This window comes from Neomonachus schauinslandi, chromosome 10 (genome assembly GCF_002201575.2).
Source record: "Neomonachus schauinslandi chromosome 10, ASM220157v2, whole genome shotgun sequence".
NCBI lineage: Eukaryota > Metazoa > Chordata > Mammalia > Carnivora > Phocidae > Neomonachus > Neomonachus schauinslandi.
In genome coordinates, this window is record NC_058412.1 from 83,212,945 (window position 1) to 83,238,602 (window position 25,658).

A 25,658-nucleotide genomic window follows, 5' to 3' on the forward strand; every position below is an offset into this window, starting at 1 on the left:
TGACATAAATATTGACTACAGAGTATTCACTTCCTCATCCCACACAAAGTAGGTCTGATTAGATTTCCCTGGGCTACCTGACAAGGCTCACAGTATTTGTGACTGCCCAGCCTTGTCCGGAATGGTAAATCAATGAGTCATTCTTTCTCTCCACTGCAATGATTATAATACCTGTAAAATCTAAATACTGCTGTATGCAAAACGTGCTTGGAAAGTCTCACTCCCTTCTCTCCCCTGCTCCTCTCTGCTCTAGGCTACAGAGAGCATCCAGTTGTCATGCAGATGATGAGGCTGTGATTGATGAATTGCAAATCCTGGCTACTGTTCCCAAAGAAAGACGTTTCTCACTACCATTCCAATGCGCTGGAGATCCCAGACAGAACATGGCAGCCACCAAAGCGCTGAGGGGAGTCCTTCCAGTCCTTTCTGTCCTGGCTCCTAGTTTTTTTCCATGATGGCCTGCAACAGTTCCAGCACTGAGACCTACCAGTACTTGCTGCTGAACGGGAGCAATGTGTCGGACTCTGGGGTCACCACACCACCCACCCCCCTCAGGATATCCTTGGCGATAATCATGATGCTGATGATCGTGGTGGGATTCCTTGGCAATGCCGTGGTCTGCATCATCGTGTATCAGCGGCCAGCCATGCGCTCCGCCATCAACCTGTTGCTGGCCACGCTGGCCTTCTCCGACATCATGCTGTCCTTATGCTGCATGCCCTTCACCGCCGTCACCCTGATCACAGTCCACTGGCACTTTGGGGATTACTTCTGCCGCCTCTCGGCCACCCTGTACTGGTTTTTTGTCCTGGAGGGCGTGGCCATCCTGCTCATCATCAGCGTGGACCGCTTCCTCATCATCGTCCAACGGCAGGACAGGCTGAACCCGCGGCGGGCCAAGAGGATCATCGCCGTCTCCTGGGCGCTGTCGTTCTGCGCGTCGGCGCCCTCGCTGACAGGCCGGACGTTCGTGGAGGTGCCGGCGCGGGCCCCCCAGTGCGTGCTGGGCTACACGGAGTTCCCGGCGGAGCGCGCCTATGTGGTGGCGCTGGTGGTGGCCGTGTTCTTCATGCCCTTCAGCGTCATGCTGTGCTCCTACCTGTGCATCCTGCACACGGTCCACAAGAACGCCATCCGCGTGCACAACCAGTCCGACAGCCTGGACCTCAGACAGCTCACCAGGGCCGGCCTGCGGCGGCTGCAGCGGCAACAGCAGGTCAGCCTGGACTTGAGCTTCAAGACCAAGGCCTGCACCACCATCCTGATCCTCTTCGTGGGCTTCTCGCTCTGCTGGCTGCCGCACTCCGTCTACAGCCTTCTGTCGGTGTTCAGCCGGGGCTTCTACTGCAGCTCCTCTTTCTACACCACCAGCTCCTGCGTCCTGTGGCTCAGCTACCTCAAGTCCGTCTTCAACCCCATCGTCTACTGCTGGAGAATCAAAAAATTCCGCGAGGCCTGCATTGAGTTGCTGCCCCAGACCGTCCAAATCCTCCCCAAAGTGCCTGAGCGGATCCGGAGGAGAATCCAGCCGAGCACGGTCTACGTGTGCAATGAAAACCAGTCCGCCGTTTAGGACACAGGCAGGGGGAGGACGGGGACTGGTTCCAGGGCAGAGCTCACGCGTCCTTCTGCTCCGCGTCCTGGCACCTTGGCGGTTTGTAGTCAGCATTTTTGGCGGCCCTCCCTGTAAGCACAAAGGTACCATTTGTTACCGGATAGGTGGCAGCTCCCAGGTTTGCAAGATGAATTATTTTTGTTCCTCGCTGGAGAAGAGCCGTATTGGGGTCTGATGGAAACTGGAAGGTCGTTGAGACAAAGCGGGAATGGGGTGGGCATATGGGGGCAGAAAGTTAGGGAGGGGGGCAGGGAGCAAGCACTTGAGTTTGGGGCTGGAGGAAGGCTCTGTCTAAAGAGCTCCCCTGTGCATCTGCTTCCGAGCAACCCTGTGGTGCCTGCTCTGAGATGGGAAACCCAGTAGGGATCATCTCATGGGTTACCACTCATTTCATTCGACGCCAGCATTCTTCAGGGATTTATTTTTGTGGAGCATGGGAAATACGCAAGGCTCTTTATGTTGGTCGGGTGTGCATTTCTGATCATGCCAAATCATCCTTTCTAGAAACCAAATCGCACCAGGAAGCAGAGTGAGCCCCTGTGCTTTTCAGTTGCCCAGTGGGACACATGGGAGGTGTCAGTGGCTCGAAGCCCAGAGAATGATCAGGGGTAGCTCAGCTGAAATGAGAAGCCCACCCAAGTGGCCCTGCACGTACCCAACTGCTCCTACCTGGCCCAGCCCTGTCCCCGGGCCCTGAAGCCCTCCCTGTCGGCCGTGACAGTCCCCCTGCCCCTTCTCTCTTTCCCACCACTGTTCCCCGTGCCTCCCTTTGTTTCATGCCATTCATCCCGTGCACGGAAGAAACCCACTCTTCCTGTAATTCATCTTTTCAGCAAGTATCCATAGTGACTTGCTTTCAGTTTCAGAAGTGGCCAGTGGGCTTGGTTTATGTTTCCTCTCAACGCCCTGAGGCTACAGTCTTGGTGAGCTGCGGCATGGACTTCAGCACTGGGGCTGGGGGAGGGGCGGGGGGCCTCATAAACACCTGACCCACTGAACGGTTCCCCATTGAGCTCTGCCTTCCTCCTACCTCATTCAGATCCACAGTCTGACTGCTGCTGTCTGGGCCACCTGCCCGAACCTGGGGCCTCTGACCCCAGCTGGGACCAGGACCCCAGGACTAAAGCTGCCTGCAGGTGACCTTTCTGCTTGTGCCGTCCACTTGGCCACTGTGCCCAGGGCCACCCATTACCACCAGGAGCTTCTGATGGAGGGGATGATTTTCAAGTTCAGGCATGCCACCGAAGCCACTGAGCTCTTGTTACAGTTTCAGATCTGAAGAGAGTGGGAAATTCAAGGAGAGATTCAGAAAATCTGATTGCAAGTCTAACTCTGTCGACAGCTAGTCCTGTTTCACCACACTTCTCCCAGTCTTGGTTTCCCCATTTGCCAAGTGAGGAAGGAGGTCTAGATGATCTCTAGAGTCCCTTGCCATTTCGCAGACGCTCAGATTCTAAGTATGTATGTTTCCTACTCAGAGTCACCCAATCCCCTGCGTTTGTTTATTTATCCATGCAATGAGCATTTATTAAGTGCCTAGTAGGTGCAAGGCACTGTGGGGAATAGTGATGAATAAGGCATGTGACGAAAAGCAGGTGTCCAATTTATCTCAGATAATCATAATTTGAATTTGGTCTAACAGCACAGAAGCTCTCTTTTTGTCTCTTTTCTCATTTCCTTTCCAAGATTGTGTTAAGAGGCCAACTCCCCGCTCTAATGCTCTCTTCCTATGATACTGGTGACAGAGGCAAAGAAAGAGAACATGATTTACATTAACCTAAGCCCAGAGGAAGGTCTGTCGAGGAAATAATTGCCACTTTCTCACCAACTCCCCCATCCATCGATACGCAGACGAGAGAGAGAGACCGAAGACTGGCAGTTGGCATGTGCTCGATCGAGGTGGGTCCCATCAGCTCTGTGTCCCTAGTGCACCAGACAGGGCCAGGTTTTGCCTTCAGTTCCCACAAGACGAGTTGCACGGCTTCAGTGGTGTCCAAAAGCACAGCTACACCCCCCAGGGTAACAGGCCCCTGGGCCCTCCCCTCTGGTGGACGTTTAAGAGAATGTTCTTCAGGAGCAAAAGAGAAATCACAAACTGAATGAATGAAAGTATCCAAATTTCTATTAATCAGTGTTACATGATGTATGTTGGACAGTAATATATATGTTTTAAAGTAATAATTTTGTATATATTTTAAATAAAGTATTATTGCTCTTTCAGTGTATAAGACTATGTTCTTACCAAAATTAGCACCAAGCCCATGAAGAGTAAGCCGAGAATCTGGTGTCTAACACCTCCTAGGACAAAACGACTTCAGGAAAACTAGAACCTTGACGTTACTAACCAAGCTGGAATGACCACAGGAAATTAATGATGACAGTGGGGAGACTATTTGAACAATGGGGGTCACAACCGGGTCCCCTACTTTTTTTTTAAGATTTTATTTATTTATTTGAGACAGAGAGAATGACAGAGACAGAGAGCACATGAGAGGGGGGAGGGTCAGAGGCAGAAGCAGGCTCCCTGCCGAGCAGGGAGCCCGATGCGGGACTCGATCCAGGGACTCCAAATTCATGACCTGAGCTGAAGGCAGTCGCTTAAGCAATTGAGCCACCCAGGTACCCGCGGTCGCCCACTTTTAAAAACAATCATGGCCCCACTAAGTCACTCCAGCCAGTTAGGCTTCACCTCTGACTTCCGATCCGTCACCTTCAGAATTCTCTCCAGCCTCACCAAACCTATAATGAACTTTGCTTTCCTAAGACAATGCATGACTACTAAGTTCTTATCTCCTTCCCTGAGGTCTGCAGGGAAAGTGGTGCTTGTTGGCTTTTGGTTTACAACTTCTCTTTAGCCCTGGGGCACCTGAATTTTTTTCTGTGGGGCCTGGGCAGCAACGATGGTAATAACTGTTCCAGAAGCTCCTTGGGAGAGCCTTGCTTCAGAAAATGAGACACAAATAAGCCTCAGAAGTGTCATCCTAATTCTGACTACCCCTAAAAATCCACTACCTTTTTGTCTTGAATCTTGATCCCTGTTGCTGGGGTGAGATGAAAGCAAAGTTTCTCTAGGACATTCTGACAACCAAGCCGAGCAACAAAATTCTAGATCAATTCCTACTTTGCTATTTCCCCAACGTGAATTACAGCACATGTTGCTTTGGACTAAAAACCCCACTGTGGGGGCGCCTGGATGGCTCAGTGAATTAAGCGTCTACTTTGGGCTCAGGTCATGGTCTCATAGCCTGGGATTGAGCCCCGAGTCAGGTTTCCTGCTCAGCGGGGAGTCTGCTTCTCCCTCTTCCTCTGTCCCTCCCCTGGCTCGTGCGCTCTCCCTCTCTAATTAAAAAAAAAACCCACCATGTTAAGTATTTCCTACATTGCTCTGCTTACCTCAGCAGACAGTGATGGGGGGGATATGGGCTGTGTCCAAAAGCAGTGAGGCCCTGAACCTCTGAAGTTGGGGGTCAGGTTGGAAGCACATGGGCAGTGGAGGGGAAGGACATGTGTTCTGGAAGGGGACAGGCCAAGCCCCAGGGCCGCCTTGTTCTCTGTGTGATCCTGGGCAAGCCACGGAGCATTTGTGCACCTCAGCGTCCTCACCTCATAAATGGCAGAACTCCTCCAGCCAAGGGGTGGGGGGCCCGCAAAAAATAAAGGAAGTAGTGTGTTTAAAGGATCTAGTGCAGGCCTGGTCCATGGTAGAGGCTGATTATATGGTGGCAATAATGGTCACAGTTGTACTGCCAACTTGCTTTATGGCTAAGGTCTGTCCTTTATGGGCAAGGGTAGAAATATGTTTCAGAGACTGGCTGTCCAGGCCATATCCTAAGATTTTAGGGTTCAGCGGACAAGAATGCAGCATCCATGGAAGCCGGGAGCATGGGTTTGATGTCAAAGAGCAAACTTCTTGGGGGTGCCTGGGTGGCTCAGTCAATTAAGCATCCAACTCTTGATTTGGGCTAAGGTCGTGATCTCAAGGTCATTGGATCAAGCCACACGTTGGGCTCTGCTTGAGGTTCTCTCTCTCCCTCTCCCTCTGCTCCTACCACTCTCACTCTCCTTCTTTCTCAATCAATCAATAAAATCTTTAAAACAGTAAGCTTGTTTCCTTCTTATTGAGGTCCACGTCAGCTAGGTGGGCTCTCTGCTCACGGGGTTGCTCAACTCAGGTTGCTTTCATTCAGTTTCCCATTAACTTTCCAGGGCACTGTCTTCATCTTTGTGGTGAATTTTGGCTGCAGCCAGGGCTGTGTTTGGCTCCTGAGGAAAGGAACGGTGGTGAAAGGCACACCCACACTCCCCTGGTCTTCAGCAGCCGACAGCCAAGTCACATGACCTCACAGTCAGCTGCAAAGGGGGCTGGGAAATGGAGTCCCTAGTTGGGGGACCCTGGGCCCAGCTACAGCTTTCTTAGCATGGAAGAGGAGAGAAAGATTTGGTGGATTCCCAGCAGTTGCTGCCAAAATACCACATGATTTTGAAAAACAAGGGATCCTAGCAGACATACCAATTCTGAAATCCTAAGCACACATTTCATAAGTGAGGCTTTGCTCACTGTAGAATAAACACACCTCTATCCCATCAACCCAAGAGGGATGCCTCTCCACCTCTAGCCCTCAACATACAGGGACCTACATCCACAGAGAAAAACTGCTCACATTTATGCCTGGGCTAAGGAGATAAAGCTGCCACATTTAATCTTTTAGATGCAGAAGGGAAAATTTGCAGTCACAAAGAAATGAATTTGGCCTGGATAAAAAGAAAAATTACTATTTAAAACAACAAACAGTCAACAGTGATTGAGACCAACTCTGCCCAAGAATTTAATTAGGTTCAAGGCAAGAGTATAATTTCAAAGTCTTGTCTATGGTACGGTGGAGACTGGTTGCCCATGGCAAGGTAGACCACCAGGGAGTGTGGGAGGGGGCTCGGCCAGGCTGAGGCAATTTAACTATTCATGAAAAGGGAGGGCCTGGGGCCCCCAGCTGGGAGGTTGACATCTGGATTCTGCAAGAATAAAGAGGTTTGAATGCAAAAGCATGTGTGTGTGTGTGTGTGTGTGTGTGTGTGTGTGCGTGTGCATGTGCATCCGCGTTATTTCGGACAGGCGTCCAAGCTTACTTTCACAGCCAGTCCCAGCCTACCCTCTGCTCTCTTGTCTTTCATCCTTGAGAAGCAGGGGACAAGGTGTTCTAGGAACAAGAGGGATGCCTGAGATTGCCTGGCTCAGAGAGCCAACCAGGAGGGGCTGCGGCACTGACAGATTTTTTTTTTTCTAATTAGTCTGATAGGAACAGAAAGAACTTACCTGTGTAACCAGAACTTTACCTTTTTTTGTGATCACAAATCTGAGGACACTGATAAGCCAGTTCAGCCTTCTGAGGTGCTCCCCAAGGCCCGGGTAGGTAGAACAGATCCCTCATACTGGATCTGTGCGTTCCACCCTCTAGCCACTGCTATCCCTTTGCCAATCATTGCAGTTGAGGGGAAAATTAGCCAAGCTCACTTTTGGAAGCACTTATTTTTTAAAAAGATTTTATTTATTTATTTGAGAGAGAGAACAAGCAGAGCGGAGAGGCAGAGGGAGAAGCAGAGGCAGAGGGAGAAGTAGGCTCCTTGCTGAGTGGGGAGCCTGGACGCTTGGGCTCCATCCCAGGGATCCAGGATCATGGCCTGAGCTGAAGGCAGACACTCAACCGACTGAGCCACCCAGGCGCCCCTGAAGTTTAGATTTAGATTCTGTAAAAGAATGGTATATTCTCCATCCTTATGAATGAATGTTCTCTAATCTTAAGAAAAGTTGTAAAGAGCAGGGCGCCTGGGTGGCTCAGTCAGTTAAGCATCTGACTCTTGATTTCAGCTTGGGTCATGATCTCAAGGTTGTGAGATTGAGCCCCAAATCAGGCTCTGCGCTGGACATGGGACCTGCTTAAGATTCTCCCTCTCCCCCTCCCTCTCTCCCTCCACTCTTGCTCACTCTTTCTCTCAAAAAAAAAAAAAAAAAAAATTTGTAAAGATCCTATCTACTCATTTTTTCAATTATAGATTTTTCAATTATAATTTGCTGCTTATAGAAATGAAAACAATAATGGGGCGCCTGGGTGGCTCAGATGGTTAAGCGTCTGCCTTCGGCTCAGGTCATGATCCCGGAGTCCCGGGATCGAGTCCCGCATCGGGTTCCCTGCTCTGCGGGAAGTCTGCTTCTCCCTCTGCCTCTCTCTCTCTCTCTCTCTCATGAATAAATAAATAAAATCTTTAAAAAAAAAAAGAAATGAAAACAATAATTGGATTTTTTTAACCCCAACACAAAGAAAATTAAACATTTTCTAAACTTTCATAATAAAAAGCCACAATTGTATTTATATGTAAGAAATATAAAAAAAATGGATACTTTCTTTTGCAAAGTTCGGATCATGCTACACCACACCACAACTTCATAGCCTATTTTTTGTTTTGTTTTGTTTTTAATTTTGTTTGTTTGTTTTTTTTTCAAAGCGTTTTCTGGTGGCTGAAAGTCTTCCATTGTGTGGATGCACCACAAGCTAGGTAATTGAAGTACTCTCTGGCTTTTTGTGTATTTTTTTTTACATTTTTCATCATTTTTTAAAAATGCTGTAATGAACATCCTTGGCATTTTCTCTGCCAAGAAATTTTATATATAATTTTTTCTAAGAAAGCCTGTGGAAATTTATTCTCTCACCAGTTATACTTAAGAATTACCAACAACTTGGGGCGCCTAGGTGGCTCAGTCGTTAAGCGTCTGCCTTCGGCTCAGGTCATGATCCCAGGGTCCTGGGATCGAGCCCCACATCGGGCTCCCCGCTCCGCGGGAAGCCTGCTTCTTCCTCTCCCGCTCCCCCTGCTTGTGTTCCTGCTCTCGCTGTGTCTCTCTTTGTCAAATAAATAAAATCTTTAAAAACAAAAAATAAAAAATAAAGAATTACCAACAACTTGAGGGGTACCTGGGTGGCTCAGTTGGTTAAGCATCTGTCTTTGGCTCAGGTTATGATCCCAGGGTCCTGGGATCGAGCCCCACATAGGGCTCCCCACTCAGTGGAGAGTCTGCTTGTCCCTCTTCCTCTGCCCCTCCCCCTTCTGCTCGTGCTCAGTCTCTCCCTTCCTCTTTCTCTCAAATAAATAAATAGAAATCTTTTTAAAAAAAAATACCAACAACTTGAGAAAGTGTATGGGCAGGTCATGAAGCACTTCCTGTGAACCACCAATGGGCTGGGCTCTCTGCCAACAAGTCGGGCAGAGCCTCCTTTGGGCCTCAGCGGGATCATGAGTTGGGGCATCGAGGTAGCTGGGGGAGAAAACAGGCAGCCATTGTGGCCAAGGAGGCATTATACAATAGTTGCGCAGTTTTGCAAAAGCTAAGGCCATTTAATATATATTCACTGATTACATATAGAATGAGTCACAGAAATAACCGTTAAAGATATTACACCTCTCCAGAAACCAATTTGGGCTGAGAGGATTATTTGTGGCAACTGCAGGCCAACTGGAGTCAGCCAGCCCTTGGAACATAGCAGAAGTCCGGCTGGCGGGCTGGGCCTCGGAAGCGTTTCCAGACCATTCTATTTTCCGTGTCTCACGCTTCTGCGACTCTGAGGCAACCTTTTCTACCCTGCTGTTCAAAGCGTGTTAAGTATTTAAGTTCAATTCTCTGACCTGGGAAGCACAGTAGACTGTAATTGTGGTGGCGCTGGTGGCCTCATCCGAAGGATGTATTAACCACTTCTCTTATTTTCTGTCTTCCGATGCTTTGACATTGTGGCCTTGCCACCCGTGAAGAGAATGCCACTCCCAGGGCTAGCTAACTCCTGGAGAGAGTATACAGCTCGCCTACCAGCGCACCGCATAAATACTAGACCCGATCCAGGGCCCGCACCCCACCACCTCGTCTGAGGCTCCCACACTCCCGGCCACTGTCCACCTCCCCTGCTGGGGAGGGGGACCTGGGACCAGACAACCAGGGACAGCCTCGACTCACACCACAACCTGCTGAAATCATTCAAACTACCCACCCCTAAGCCCGTTTCCCCTGCCTCACCCATTCCTTCCCAGGGAAACCACAAGAAAGACTCTTGCCCACACTACCCACCCTCTCCCTGCGAATCCCGACTCCCCCCGCCCCAGGATTCCTTGTGCGGGTCCCTGTGTACCTCCTCTTGGGACCTGAGTATAAAAACTATCTTTTCAAAAGCAATCATCTCCTGGTCTGCTAGCTTTCCTGTACCTCAACTTGTCTATTAATACACTACATTTTAAAGCAAAGGATTCTCCAAATAAACGGGCTAACACAGTTTGTATTGTGTCTTTCTGGCGGGGGTGGGGGGGTCCTTTCCCATATCATTCAAAACTATGTAAAGATGAAGAGGCAAAATCCTAGATGCAGCTGTTGGCCGTGGTTGCCCTGGCGTGTGGGGACAGCGGGTCATTCCACAGCACAAACACTTGTGTTCTGTCTTCTGCTGAGAAGCAGGCTGAAGCCTCAGCCCCCAGCCTCATCTGTCACCACCCCTTGCCTGCTCTCCAGGCTGTAGTCAAACTGAGTCTCTACCATCCTACCCACCTCCGGGCTGGACTCTGCTGGTCCCTCTGCCAGGAGCACCTCCTTTCCACCCGAGGGCTCCTCGTCTGTGCCGTGGGTGTACTCTTGGCATTTGTCCCACCGTGCTGTCACTATCTCTAGGGTGAGCTCTAGCAGGGCCGAGACCAGATGTGTCTTTTTCACTGTTTTTTGTTTAAAGATTTATTTATTTGAGAAAGAGAGGGAGCACACGCATGTGAGCGGGGGAAGGGACAGAGAGAGGGGGAGACAAGCAGATTCCCTGCTGAGCACTGAGCCCATACGCAGGGCTTGATCCCAGGACGCTGAGATCGTGACCTGAGCCGAAACCAACAGTCGGACGCTCAATCGACCGAGCCACCCAGGTGCCCCTTTTCCACCATTTTATCCACAGAACTTAGCACAATACCTGGCACCATAGCAGTCTTCTAACCTATGGATGATTGACTATATGACTACATGAAAGCATGAACTGAAACAGGAAAACCGCACTAAATTGGCATTAAATACAGTTCCTGGTAACGTGAGTCCTTTAGCTCCTCTGCTGCCTTCCTCTACGGCCAGGTTGGTTCTATTTCTGCAGTTGCTTGAACATGATAGTACCGTGGAGCGAGTCACCGCGGCAGTAGCTGCCCCAGGAGGGGCCGTGGGCGCTCCGCACGGACGACGGTGCTGGACAGCTCCCGTGCACAGAGCCGTTCGTCCTCCCGTCCACTGGATGTGCATCCAGGCCCAGCCCTGGCGGGTTGGGAATAGCTGACCTTCCCTGTCAGCTGTGAGGAAGCAGCTCATCTTCTCATATTGCCATAAACACGAGTATCTGGAAATTTTATCAGTAGGTGCACAAATCGGAACCTGGCTTAGCACCTGCACGTTGCCACCATTCAGCTGCACGGACTGCCGTCCCCGGAGCAGTCTCGATGTCCCTCCCCCTGTAGCGACATAACCTTTGCTGTGCATTGCCCAGAACATAGGTCTGCAGTGCAGGTGCACAAACCTGCCGGAATTCCCCAGCCCCAAGACTCCTCATGGAGGCAGAAGGAGTTTGACTGAAGGAAACAGACTGGTTGCCATTTGCTGTGGTAGTTTCGCTGCTGCCCGTGTGCGGAAGAAGTAGACAATACCAGCCCGCACCACCCCAGACCCCAACACTTAATACACACGCTGGCCACACCGCCCGCTGTCACTTTCTTGCTCCCCCAGGGGAGCGAGGAGAATGCCCCCTTCCTACCCAGCGCTTGGCGTCATCAGGCTCCACACTCCCGGGACCTCCTGGGAGCATACTATCTGGGGCAAGGGCCTAAGAAGGGGCATGACCAGGGGCCTGGGGGCAGGCATACCTCCTTCCTCCCTGACGTTCCAGAGGCTTGTGTAAAGAGGGCTTGGAAAAACCGTGGATAACGTGCACACCTTCATTCAGAGGCCTGCTAGGGAAACCCCCACACCCCCACTCGATGACTCTGGCGTAGGCTCCGACCTGTAGGGAAGCTGCCCGCGTGGGCCACTTTCTCATATAAGCTAGTCTCCTATAAGCGAGACTAGCTTCTATGAGCTTTCTGTGGACTCCTGCAGATGACACCTCATGATGGGGAAAGCTTTGTGTCTTTCCTTGTTGACAGGGTCTGTGCTGATTTTGAACCCATTTTCAAAGGGCCCCAATAAGGCCATCTGTAAGCTCTGTTTGTGGGCCTGTTTTAACCCAGTGGGAGAGATTAGGACAATAAATGATGACTTTTCGATGGTTGGTATAGGGTTATATCTCACATGTTGATAAGAATATATAAAGTAGCAATTCTAATTTTATATAAAATACGTATCAGCAGATGGTCTATGTACGCACACTTTGTGTAACTAAATATGCTATATAAAAGCTATGAAAGTGAGTATTACTCAGCCTTAAAAAGGAAGGAGATACCAACATATGCTACATGGGTGAATTTTGAGGACATGATGCTGAGTACAATAAACCAGTCGCAAAACGACAAATACTGTGACTTAGAGAAGGTCCCTAGTAGTCCAGTTCATAGAGCCAGAAAGTAGAATGGGGGTTCTGAGGGGCTGGGGGAAAGGGTGGGGAGGTAGTGTTTAATGGGCACAGAGTCGCAGTTTGGGAAGAGGAAAGAGTTCTGGAGATAGTGGTGAGGGAACTATGAAGGTACTTAGTGCCACTGAACTTACAAAGAAAAATAATCAGTTAAAATGGCCAATTTTATGTTAGTATATTTTATAATAAAAAAATCCATGGAAATGGCAAGCAGACTAACACACAGAAAATATATTTACATACAGCCATGTTAGTACTATGGTAACTTTTTTTTTTTTGACAGAAAACGGAGTCTGACTATCCCTCATATAAAAAAAGGGAACAGGGCGCCTGGGTGGCTCAGTTGGTTAAGCGACTGCCTTCAGCTCAGGTCATGATCCTGGAGTCCCGGGATCAAGTCCCGCATCGGACTCCCTGCTCAGCAGGGAGTCTGCTTCTCCCTCTGACCCTCCCCCTTCTCATGCTCTCTCTCTCTCATTCTCTCTCTCAAATAAATATAGAAAATCTTTTAAAAAAATAAAGCTTTAAAAATAAATTAAATAAATAAAGGGAACAGAGTCTTGTAAATTAAGTAAAAGCACAAAAAATTCAAATACCTTTAGACATGTACAACAACTGGGGAAATGCTAATTCTAAAGAAAGCAAAAGTTTAGCGTTTTGGTTTATTCGTAAGCTGAAGTCAACAGTTGACGGTCAATCAGCAATGTATTGAAAAACACTTTAGAATGGCTGTGGGGGTTGATACGGTGCTGACAGCAGAGGTGGGAGGGGGTGGGGGTAGCCCCACTATGCTAATTTTATGGTGCACACTAGGTGCTCAGGTAAATCACTGACATGTGTGGATAAAAGAGGTAGAGGCTAGGATGGGTCAGATGGGTACCAATGGTGCCATGTGCTGTGTATCAACAAAGCTCACAAAGCAAATGAGATGAGGCTGGGTCTCTGCCTCCCCAGCTCAACTGGGGACACCAACGAAAAACTGGTCAAGTGAGACAAATGGAAAACATTTGCTAGAGGAAGATGACCCTAACAGTGAAGGACTGTGGGAGAGAGCTTGGGCACAGCCTGAGACCCATGATCCTCTGGGGCAGCATTTGGTCTCAAAGGCTGGACCACACCCACTCCACTCCTCTGCACTGATTTCCTGAAGGGTCCTCAGATACCAGGAAGCTCCAGCTCCAGCCTACAGAGGACACCACCCAAGGTCTAGGGGATGGGACTGGCCCAGGCCCCCCGCTGAGTGTGTCAGCCCGACGAGACCTAGGCTCCCCGCGTCTAGTGGGGACACGTTCCTTCTCTCTCCTGGCCTGTTGAGTTGCATGTGGTGCTTCTGAGCCCGCTTGCTACATGTCTCATTTAACTAATTTACAGCTCTGGACTGCAGGCTGAATTATAGCTATTTGTTTCCCTTTCCTGGCTGCCAGCTAAAGAAAGCAGGCTTCATTAATTCCAGTGCTTATCACTGAACAAGGTATTAACAAGCTTTTAGATGGTGCTCCAGCCATTTAGTGTTCTTGAGGTGAAAGGGCCCCTGGTCCATATGGTCTAGATTCTTGTACATTTTCATTTCAGACGCTAAGGCTGACAGATCTGCTAGGAGCAAATGGGGTGTTAGTCGGTATCTAATTAATCTAACATGAGTCACAGCCCATTTCATGGAGTCAGGCCCCAGTCTTCGCTTCTACCAACAGTCACATTCAGGACATCAATTTACACTCTTTTTCTCTCTCAGCGACTTGGCCTTGTAATATTCTGGTAGGCAGTGTGACTCTATCACTTTTCCCTTTCTAGTCAGGTTTATAAGCCTAAGCACCCATTCATTCATTCAGAGAGAGCATGTGAGCAGGGTGGGGAGGGGCAGAGGGAGAAGGACAGAGAGAATCCCAAGCAGGATCCCCATCCAGGTGGAGCCCAACGTGGAGGTAGGTCTCACGACCTTGAGATCATGACCTGAGCCAAAATCGAGTTGGATGCTTAACCGACTGAGCACCCCCCTTTTAATCTTTAATGTGCTAACGAGCCACAGGAATATAATACAGAATAAGAAAAGGATATTAAACTCGTTGCTTTGTGACTTTCTGAAAACGGCAACACCGCTGTGTGAATACTCCAGTCCACCCTGGGATGGTTGCTGGTTTTAGTGGCTGGCGAAGCACCAGGAGGGGAACTCAGCCGGTGGGGACCAGAGCTCTTGGTCTTGTCCTCCCAAGAAAATCACCCCACCAACCTGTGCGTCCGTTCCTGCACCTTGAGATATGGATGCCGCCTGACACCTCACCTCTACTATCACCCACGCGCATTTGGAATCCATCAGCCAGACTGGCATGCAGAATAGGGTGAGAGCTGTCAGGGGCTCTCCTGAGGGCTGGCACAGCGCCCAGAATGAAAAAAGGAACATGGGCACATGCTGTGAAATTCATTCAACAGCGTTTCTCAAAGACCTCCTATGAACAAGATTCTAAGGGATGAAGTAAAATTTAAAAGGTGAAACAAAGTTCTAGTCCTTGACTATGTTCAGAGTTAGAAATCCAAGGGCCACAGTCCTGCTTAAAGGGCATTTGGCTAAAAGGTGAGGTATGCAAGAAGTGACCAGACATCTCCTCTGCTAAAGTCCTTAGGGTACGGCTGATGTGAAGGTAACAGGTGTCAAGGAGTACCTTGAGAACATGCAGGAGATACATTCAGAAGTGGAGCGTTTAAAATTCAGTAAAGTAAGAACAAAGAATTTAAGGGGCGGCCGATGCACGTCGGCTGCAGGTGCTGAGAGGAGCCATGAGGTCCGGGTAAGTTCCAGAACTCCTACGACTAGGTACTGTGCAGGTGGAAGCCGTCACCTCGCCAAGATGAGTGTTATAGATAAGAAAAATTACAGAAAAGAACAAAGAATTAAAAGAATTTTAATAAAATCAACAAGTTTACATTTGTACATCTTGTGTATTTGGAACCCGACCAGGGGTGAAGGATAAAGTTGCAAGGACAAAGGTTTCCACAGGGGAGCAAGCAAAAAGCAAGGGCTACCCTCGTTGTGTGACGGGCATTGGTTTGGTGGTGCGACCCCACGGCCACCCGAACCGCTCTGGACTCCGGACCTCAGCTAGCACATTTACCAAGCTCGTGGGCATGAGCTCTTCGGCTCTGAGCTCAGGCCCAGTGCTGCACACCCTCCGGGACGCTGCCACGTTAATACCTGACAGGCAACAGCAGAGAAACAGTTCCTAAAACCCAACAGTATCGCCCATAGAATATTAATGCCAACTGGGTTCAGTTCATGCTGTTTTAACTAGAATGGTTACACAGAACTTAATGAGGGGAGGAAAGGGCTGAGCAATGTTCTAATTGTCCTAGTCAATGCCACAGTCACAAAACAGCAGGCCTTTAGAAAGAACCATGTATTTATTTTAAAAATCTGACTTGCGAAAAGGGCCCATGGGAGTCAGAGAAAGAGGAGAGCAAGGTACGGTTCTGAACACAGGAGACGACTCGACTTTAATCCCCGTCATTCGAAAGGATGACAAACGTTTCAAGAAACTGACCAATGTTCAGAGAGAGCGGAGACTAGTGTCCCCAAGTTAGGAATGAGCAATCCCAAGGCGCTCTCCAGACCACACAATGTGGCCGGTGGAACAGTGCTTTCAGCAGCGGGGTCCTGCACGCGCTAGGGACTTATTCTCTGAGGGAGAAAGGCAAGCTCGCGACTTGTGATGGTACCGTGCACGGTAACAGGACCATTCCGCACCAGTCATCCACAGGGTCAACTCACGACCCCGCTTCGACTTCATCCCCACTGACACAGTATGCGGCTGAGTTACAAGGCGCGTTTCTTCATCACTGATTCTTCAGATGGAGACACGGCTGGGGGAATGCAGGAGTGCCTTTGCTTTCTTGGGCCACTTAGAATCACAGGAGGAAGAAGAAGACTGGCCATTATCAATCAGTACAGGAGAGCACTGTCTCGGGAGCGGACCGTGAGATCTTCAGCCCCCGCCCTGTAAGGCTCGGGCTGACGGAGAGAGGCGGTATTCCAGGGTCCTCTCCTGCGACACATACAAGCTAGTGCTTGCTTTCCCAGCGTGACGGCAGGGGGTACAGTTCCTAATGGAATCATTAATCCCAGTGAGGAAATTCAAAAGAGGGCAGTGAAGTAAGGACGGCTTCGGCTTCTCCGCGATGTTCGGCAGAAACACGGCGAATCCCCAGTCTGTGGTGAACAAGAGGGACCCCTCCTGTGTGTTCAGGAAACCTCAGAGCAGGCGTGTAAAGTGCTGGGAGGTAAGGCAGCCTGACTGGACTTCCTCGTCGGGGTGTGCAGAAGCGCCCGGCAGGCAAGATGGCGCCTCGTCACAGGCCAGGGCAGCTGTCACCCGCTGCCAGAACCCTGACGTGTGACTGGGGCGAGGCTAAACCGGCCTCTCGTGAACTTCCGCGTGGCTTGTGCTCATAACGTCTCCCTTTTCATTTCCCGAGGGGTCAGCAGGAGGTACATTTTAACAGGAAAAAAAAAATGTCCCTAATGGATATGACAGATGAAATTCTAAAGCAGAGGAAACGGCAGAGATGACAGAACTTCAAATAATAATTTCTAGTCAGTCGTGTCAATCGTGGAGTTTCAAATCAGCAGGTGGCGGGGCGGGCTGGGCCAGGCCCGACCGGCGACACGGGGGCCCTCACGTGCCACAGGCCTGCTGTCTGCCGTCTTGCACGCGGGGCCAGCAGCTTCTCACCTGGGGCTTTAGCACTTTCCAGTGGGTCCTCGACTTCCCCAAGAGGGGGCGCTCGGGGACACAGGGCAGAAGCTGTGAGGGGTTGCGAGCCAGGTGGGAAGTAGGCAAGAACAGAAAGACCCCCCCCAAGGTCAGCCGTTTCTAAGGGCAAAGGCAGAGCCCACGAGGTAATCCCGGAAGCAGCCCCCGGCCCCCCAAGGCCGTGCCCCTCACCCTGCCCAGCGAGAGTTCCGACTCTGCCGCGCTGAAGCAAATGTTTCCAGTGCAAATGCGCGTCTGAAGACCGGGGCGCCGGGGTGGGGGGTCCAGCTTGTCTGGACGGCACGCGGAAGGCTCATTTTCCTCTGAAAGTAGACATTTGTTTGGGATTACTGTGCCCCGGGACGGGCGAACCCTGACGTGTGTCTGTCTCCGGGATTTTCAGCGTACATTCAGGGTGGGGTGGTCAGCAGTTTCACATTGACTGAGGTCTCCCCAGCGCCCAGATGTCACCCCCTGGCCGACACCAGTGCAGCGGCTTTCTGCCCTCTGCACCCAGCAGGCTTGGTAAAGAACTCAGGGTCCCCGTTGCGCCCTCGGCTGGGCCTCTTCAAGTCCGCGCGCCGGGGCCGGGGGGGCTGGGGTTCGTGTGTCTGCTGGCGGCACAATGGGTGTGGACGAGCCCACCATTTGGATATCTAACAAACACAGGCTCACAAAAGGGATTTTGGCACATCTGGCAGAGCTTTTTGTCCGAGAGCTGAACTGAGCTTCCTTTCAACTTCATCTGCAAAAAAGAAAAAGAAAGAAAGAAAGAAACACTGAGGACCCTGTCACCTAGAGTTATACCGGAGCGGACACGCGTTACCCCATGGATTATTATTACTCGTGGAGGAATGCTTTCACATCGACCTCTCAAAACAGAATATTAGAGGCAAAAATAAACAAAAACATCCTGGAGAAGGAAAAAATAATAGTAATAAGAAAATTGTTTTTAAATGCTACAAAACTGCTTTCTTATTTCACAAAAAGTGAAAGCTGTTTGCTTGGCCAAGGCATTTCTACCCAGACCCTCTCCCAAACGTTCTCTGAGCTCTGCGTTTGAGCAAGGCCCGTCGGAAAGTGACGTCATGTCAGAGCGGAGTAAGGCCCTTGCGGATGATCCAATTCCTCTCATTTGCAAACAAGAAAGGTAAGGCACAAATAAGGGACTCCATCGAAGCCATATGGTCGATTAGTGGCACCGTCCTGGCTGGTGTGGGAAACATAATTTCATTTGTTTAAACATCACTAACAAAACCGGATAAACAGAACTACAGTTCTGCAAGTTAAGAAGCCTTTTTGCACAGTTCACTTGTCAGCCCAGGTAAGCCGGCCTACCGGCAGGATCAACCAACAACTTGGTGAAGTCACCCTGTACTCCTCAGTTTTCCTCAGTCCTTCAACAAACATTTCTTCAACACCTTCGAGATGCCGGGCTTAGCTCTAGGGATACCAAGATAAACAGATGAAGTTCCCTGCCCTCAAAGAACCCAGAGTCGAATAATGATGGGAGATGATGATGGATGTGTGCACGGAATGTGTGGGTGGGCAAAGGAGGGGACTCACCTGCTTGAAAAGATATGAAGGTTTCCCAAAGGAAACAATACTAAGGCTGCGTTTTGAGTAGGCAGTCACCGGGCCCAAAAGGAAAGGTTAGTATGTCAGAGGGAACCACAGGTACAAAGGCTGTATGTATGAAACAACAAGTCACATCAGGGAGGTTCCACATGTCCCGGGAAGCAGGGCGAGATGGAGAGGGCCAGGCCGGAGGAGGAGAGATGGGACCTTCCAGGCCTCAACTCCTCCCCTGGAGCATCATGAAGGCTTCCATGTAGGAGGGCCATGTCAGGTTCCTGCTCTGGAAAGATCCCTGGGCTGGCTGCATGGAGTGTAGGCCTCAAAGACAGAAGTCTCCAGAAGGGGATATACACTGGGGACTATTGTGGACTGGATGTTTATATCCCCCACCCCCTCCCAAATTCCTATGTTGAAGCTCTGATTTTCAGTGGGATGGTATTTGGGGCCTTTGGGAGGTGACTGAGGTTGGATGGGGCCAAGAGGGTGGGGCTCCCGGGATGGGACTGGGGCCATTACAAGGAGAGGAAGAGAAGAGGCCAGGATGTGGAGAAAAGGGACCCTGGTGCACTCTTGGTGGGAATGCAAACTGGTGCAGCCACTGTGTAGAACAGGATGGAGGTTCCTCAAAAAAGCAACAACAGAATTGCCACACGACCAGGCAATTCCACTTCTGGGTATTTATCTGAAGGAAATGAAAACACTAACTCGAAACACTAACCCCCATGTTCACTGCAGCATGATTCAAAACAGCTAAGACATAAAAACAGCTTACGTGTCCCTCGATGGATAAAGAAAATGCAGTGTATTTATATGATGGAATGCTATTCAGCCATAAAAAGGAGGAAAATCTTGCCATCTGTGACAACATAGATGGACCTAGAAGGTTACTATGCAAAGTGAAATAAGTGAAACAGAAAGACAAATACTGTGTGATCTCACTAATACGTGGAATCTAAAAAAAAAAGCCCAACTCATAGAAACAGAACAGACTGGTGGCTGCCAGAGACGGGGGGGGCGCGGGGATGGGCAAAATAGGTGCAGGGGGTCGGAAGGTACCACCTTTCGATTATAGAATAAGTTAAGTCCTGGGGATGTGCCGCAGAGCACGGACGGTGTCTACAGTTAATACCACCGTATTGTATATTTGAAAGTGGCTAAGAGCGTAGATCTCGAAAGTTCTCATCACAGGAAAAACACCTGTAACTACGTGCGGTGACAGAGGTGAGCCAGACATACTGTGAAGATCACGTCACCACACGCACAAATACCAAATCATCGTGTTGCACACCTGGGACTGATAAAAAAAAAAGGAGAAGAGGAAGAGAGGCCAGCGCCTGCCCCCTCTCTGCCACGTGAGGACACCAGTGCTGGTGAAAGGTGGCCACGCCGTCTGTGGCACTGGTTCCCGCAGCCCTGGCTCACTCGCCGGGGACCGAGAGTATGGGGTTCTGAGCTGGCCTGGAATCCACGTCTGGGCTCTTCACATGCTGCGTGACTTCCCCGGGCCTCAGTGCCCTTCTGTGACACAGGGTAGACACTGCAGGAGACAGCTGAGGTGACGAGCTGACCCGGTGCTGCCCGGCGTAGGACGCTGCCTGGACCATCACCCGCGCTCAGGCCGTGCTGGCCTCTCCCGAGCATCGCCGTCTAACAGTGGAGAAGAACAGCGCCCGCCAGCCCCGCTCGCGCCTCTGCTGCCGCGTACCTCGGTTTCTAGGTGAGCGGAATCGGGTATTTGAGGTGTTGAAGGTGCAGAGAAAAAAAAACTGACAAGGAGTAATTTTCCCCAGGTAACTACCTGAAATAAAACGGCCCCCGAGGGCGGGTGGAGGGGGGGTCAAGAAGGGCCCGGCTCTCACCTTGTCGTACTTGTAGATCAGGTTTTCGGACCTGGCCAGGCCCAGAGCCACCTGAGCGGTCCTGCGGGTGTGCACGCTGTTCCTGACGGCCCCGGCCAGGAACGGGTGCAGCAGCTGCACCGACCAGGTGCCCGGCAGCAGCGGCAGGACGCGGGCGGCGTCGAAGTCGGCCGCGTGGTGGTTCAGGAGGTCCGTGGCGGCCATGGCCAGCTCGGGCGCGGTGGGGCCGGGCTGGAGGTACATGGCCAGCAGCGTGTGGAAGAGCCGCTGCCGGTACGGCGGGTCCCTGCCCTCCGAGCGCCACAGGCAGTAGTCCTCGGCTGCCGCGAAGTCCCGCAGCTCGTGCACCAGGATGCGCAGGGCCTCCTCGTGCTCCTCCAGCTTCCCGTGCAGGATGGCGCTCTCCATGGGGAGCCCGGCGCCCCGGATTCTATCTGTGCGGCAGCAGCCGGCGGTTAGAGCCAGCCCCAGCTTGCCCCCCACCTCCCCTGTGCTCTCCACTTAAGAAAGGGCAAGGCTTGCTTGGACCCCCGTGCTGCAGAGCTGGGCCTTCCCAAAGGGGAAGCCAGTCCCTACTTTTAGGTAGAACCCAACTGCAGAATACACATTTTTAATAATGCTTAGCGAATGAATATAACAAATGACCTGTCATCTCAACCAGCATGGTGAAACATGAGTATCACGGCTGCAGGCTTCCAATTAATCCAGCACTGTTCCTATTTTCCCAGTACGGGACCTTTCAACTACAGCAGAAAGGCACTTTATTGATTTAAATTCAGCTAACCCTCCCTGGCAAAAAAGTGCAGTGAACCCCTTTATTCCAATTTAAACTATATTTCATGTGAGGGAGTGTGGGTTCGTGTTGTTAAAAATCCTGATCTACATTACTTTAAAGCTCTTCTTTTGTTTCTCCTGCAATTTAAGTTTTTCGGCTATAAGGAAAATGACACCACCACAGAAAGATCTGACCAAGGCCCTGTCCTTAGTGGGCTGGGTCTCACTGGTAGAGGCCCTTTGCTTTTCACTCCCTCTGGAACACAGGAAGATAACGTGAGGTCTTTTCCTACCGTGAAAGATATTCAGAGGACAAGTCCTATTTCAGGGGCCAACATTAATCCTCAGATTACAGGCTTTCTGCCTTTGGAGCCTGACCACACTCAGGCCTGCCGCGAAGGGCCGGTTCCACCGCGTATGTCAGCCAGGGCACTAAACACAGAAGCTGCGGCATGCATGCTTGTCATCCTCATGAGGAGCGGTCACCAAGTAATTACTAAGTGGCCACCAGGTTTAAGGCACGGGCGAGGTGCAAAGATGGTAAAGGGAAGGTCACTGCAGTGACCTACACTTTTCACATCGCTCATCCCATTTATAGGAGATTCTCAGCCACCCCGAGGGGACAGGCTGCACAAGAACTATTATCACAATGTGCCCGGCTGACCACCCCCAAGTCACCTAACGAGGGGAAAGAGCTAGTCCCTGAGTTTCCAGTGTTCTTCCACAGTGCCTTGGCAGACACCCCATTGCCTGCAAGCTCCCCAGGCTGACCTGCAAGCCCAGACTTATCCTTAGTGACCGCTCAGACAGCACCTTCTCCCTGCTCCCTCCCCTCCACCCCGCATGGAGCTCCCATCAGCCCCTACCCACATTCTCATTAAACTGAGGACAAGAACCAAGTCACATCCACCTGTATATCCTCGCTGCAGTGTCTGATATTCTACATATGCTCAACGACATAAGCTGAGCAAGAACCTGATCAACAAACCCATGACTAGCATGCGATCTGTATGAAGGGATTTGTAAAGCGTAAAGTATGGCGTAAGTCGGGGGTGACAGTGAACACATTTAACAGCCAGTACAGCGTGGGCATCAACCACTAAGCATGGACGGCGGCTGGGAGTGACCAGGGGGCTGGACGTTAGCCCTGGTGCAAACATGGGCCAGAAAATAATAATAAAAATAATTTTTAAAAATAGGACTTATTTCACAAGGTCGTCGTGGAAAGCATCGTAATGCACACTAAGCATGCTGACCTGGGCCTGGCGTATACACAGCCAATGCTCATTATTCAGATTCTATATTCATGAATTTGCCTGCTTGCCCAAATTCCTGTGTCACCCCCAAATCAGCAGTTACGGTGCGTTTATGATTATTTGTGGACACGGGCAAGGTGGCATAAAATTTGAGCCACCTGCCATGCACGTTCCCAGCCGAGGCCCCGTAAGGCGATCCATGCGCAGCCCTCCTTCTGCAAACAGTCCTCTCCGTGGTTTACTTAGTGCCACGACTTTTGCGTTTTTGTGCTTTTTTTGTTGGTGACATTGCCATTTAAAATGGGCCCCAAACACAGTGCTGAGGTGCGGCCTAGTGTTTCCAAGCACAGGCGGGCTGTGCTGTGATGTGCCTTATGGAGAAAACTTTGTGTGTGTCAGCTGAGCTTCGTTCAGGCCTGAGCTAGAGTTCTGCTGGCTCTGAGTTCAATGTTAACCAATCAACAATAATACCTATTAAATAAGGTGTCTTTAAAAAGAAGCACTCATAAAACAAGGTTATGTACTGATCGGTTGATGAAAATGTTGTGATCAGCGGTTTGCAGGAACCTGACCCTCTATTTCTCTGGGAGCAATGTTCAGGGTTCAGTAATTCAGTGTTCGTGGAGACTTTACAGAACATAACTATGGTGAATGATGAGAACTGACTATAGTTAATGGTCAAAAAACAGTGTCAATGCCGTTAAAAAGAAATAATTATTAATCCCAGTAAGAACAAATCTGAAAACTCTATGATGTCAAATACACCAAGAAACTAGCTAATTCTACCAGGTGGGAGCATGGTGCTGCTTTGTGGCGCTTTACACAACACAAAAACCATGGACTCTGCACCCCAAGGAAATGAAAACCAGGCTCCCGTCCAAGATACCTGCCCCCCTTCCTATGGCTCAGGGCTCAGGGCTCCATGACAGCCCTGAGCTGGGGACAGTGCTAGCCTCGCCCAAACACTGGTGCCATCAGAAGGAACTGGGATTCAAGTACACCGAAGCCGAATAAGGCAGTTTAAATGAAGGCATGCTCAACAGACACAGAGACTTCAAACCCCCTGGGCATCTGTGTCATCGGCTAAAGGCCCTGTGTTAGTTTCTAGAGGGTGGAGGCCTGAGAAGCTTCACCCCACCCTCCAGGCTGGCTGATTTTGTGCCAAAAGAGGCTCAAGGAATCCAACCCCCCCGCCGTGGACTCAAGACAAGGAGCACCGCCAGAGCCTTCATCTGCTCCTCCCCGTCCCTGCTGGGGGCAGCGGGTCAAGGAGAGACTAGTGAGCTGCTCTTCACCTATCAGCAGGTGGACGCGGTACAAATCGGACTTCTGGAGCAGGTGCTGGAGCTTTAGCTGTATCTCCGAGGCTTCCGCAGCCTTGCTGCTGGTGCCGGACTTCTGCCTCAGCACCTCGTCCAGGTAGAGGAGGGCCAGCTGCGTGTGGTACTCTTCCTTCTGTGGGAGACAGGAATCCAAGCGGACAGACAACATTTGCAGGCGGGAAACTGGGCTCCCCCAGCCCACGGGTGCTCCCGAGAATGAGCTGCGCCGCCGCCGAGGCGAGCCAGGGCAGGGTCTTGGGGGCAGTTAACAGAACACGCACACTGGATCGACAACATCTCAGAAACCGCAACACAGAGAAGGTAGACTTCAAATCCGTGAGAAAAAATATAAAAAGGTCGCTTCTCCTTTGAGAAGTGAGGGCCCCAGGATTTAGGTATTTTCCAAAAAGGTGCAGTTCTCTCATTTCCCTTAAGGATAATTAACCTGCGATCTCCTTCAGAAACCTCCAGGGCCCTAGACCATCCACAAGTACAGGCTGAGCATCCAGGCGGCAGGGCATCTAAAACACTACATTAGAACATTTAAAACATCTCCATTTAAAACATTACATTAGGGGCGCCTGGGTGGCTCAGTTGGTTGAGCGACTGCCTTCGGCTCAGGTCATGATCCTGGAGTCCCGGGATCGAGTCCCACATCGGGCTCCCTGCTCAGCGGGGAGTCTGCTTCTCCCTCTGACCCTCCTCCCTCTCATGCTCTCTGTCTCTCATTCTCTCTGTCTCAAATAAAAAAAAAAAAAAAAACATTACATTAGAACCATCTGCCAACAAGCTTTCTAGTCTGATTCTATCTCCAAAGTCATGGCTGTCATGTGGCAGCCCTCACACGTTAGTCTAAGTTCCGAAGCGCTCACCTGCAAGCTCCTGTCTATGACTAGATGTTCCAGGTACTTGACAAGGGCTTTAGGGTATTTCTTAAGGCAAGTGATTACACTGTCTGGGTTGAAACTGTTCTGCTGTTCATCCAAAGGTCTCTTGGTGAAAACTTGAACTCCAACCTGAAAGAAGAAGAGCAATGTAGCTATTACTTTTTTCAAAGACACCACCTTATCTTTATTCTGAGCACTGCCCATTTATGTTTGGGGAAAATCATTGCCCAAAACGTGGGGACACAGAGGGGCGCCTGGGTGGTTCAGTCGGTTAGGCATCCAGCTCTTGATTTTGGCTCAGGTCATGACCTCAGAGTCGTGAGATCGAGCCCTGTGTCCAGCTCCGTGCTCAGCGGGGAGTCTGCTCGAGATTCTCTCCCTCGGCCCCTACCCACCTCTAAAATAATCTAAAAAAACAAAAAAACAACAAAAAAAAACATGGGGATACAGAAAAACAGTGCAGGGTGGGACACTGACAAAGACCAGAGCATGACACAAAGACAGGAAAGGTGACCTAAACTCTGAAACCTCCTCATCCACCTAGCCAGAATTTCTTCTCGAAGGGTCAGAAATGAAAGAAAGAAACATTTATTGGTAGCAGGTTTTGACTACCCAAGAAGCTACACCCTTTGTACTATGAAGATCATCTGAGAACAAGGATGGTCACTTGCTGAACAGTAAGTGACAGAATATGTACAGTCCTGAACATCTAGGAAACTCCACTCTCAGCACGCTGACATGACATCCACTATGTGGCTCATCTGTGCAGATCCAAGCCGGTCCTGGAGCAAGTTTCCAGACTGCCCTCCTGTGCCTGTCGAATGGAGCTCGCTGTGGTAATTCCATCTTCCAAGGAAATGCTAATGGGTCAAGTAGGTAAGTAAATGCATGTCATTGCTGCCCTGGGCAGGCATGCTCACTGCACAGTGAGGCGTGCTCAAGGACATGTGCTCACTCTATCACACACACACACACACACACACCAAGGACATGTGCTCACTCTATC

General features: G+C 50.4%; 2 protein-coding genes across 2 annotated transcripts in view; one reads left to right on the forward strand and one right to left on the reverse strand.

The window, feature by feature from the left end:
* The first annotated feature begins 454 nt into the window (after window positions 1-454).
* Window positions 455-1,573, forward strand: GPR45 (G protein-coupled receptor 45). The gene has a single exon (XM_021680281.1). The coding sequence runs from the start codon at window positions 455-457 to the stop codon at window positions 1,571-1,573; it is 1,119 nt and encodes a 372-aa protein (XP_021535956.1).
* A 13,548-nt stretch (window positions 1,574-15,121) lies between these two features.
* The window catches only part of TGFBRAP1 (transforming growth factor beta receptor associated protein 1), a 42,358-nt gene continuing 31,821 nt past the window's right edge, over window positions 15,122-25,658 (reverse strand). The window contains exons 8-11 of the mRNA XM_021680280.2: window positions 24,638-24,781; window positions 23,739-23,898; window positions 20,414-20,847; window positions 15,122-17,721 (exon numbers count right to left, since the gene is read on the reverse strand). Of these exons, the coding sequence (XP_021535955.1) occupies window positions 17,545-17,721; window positions 20,414-20,847; window positions 23,739-23,898; window positions 24,638-24,781 (915 nt within the window). The 3' untranslated portion in view covers window positions 15,122-17,544. The remainder of the gene's footprint in view (window positions 17,722-20,413; window positions 20,848-23,738; window positions 23,899-24,637; window positions 24,782-25,658) is intronic.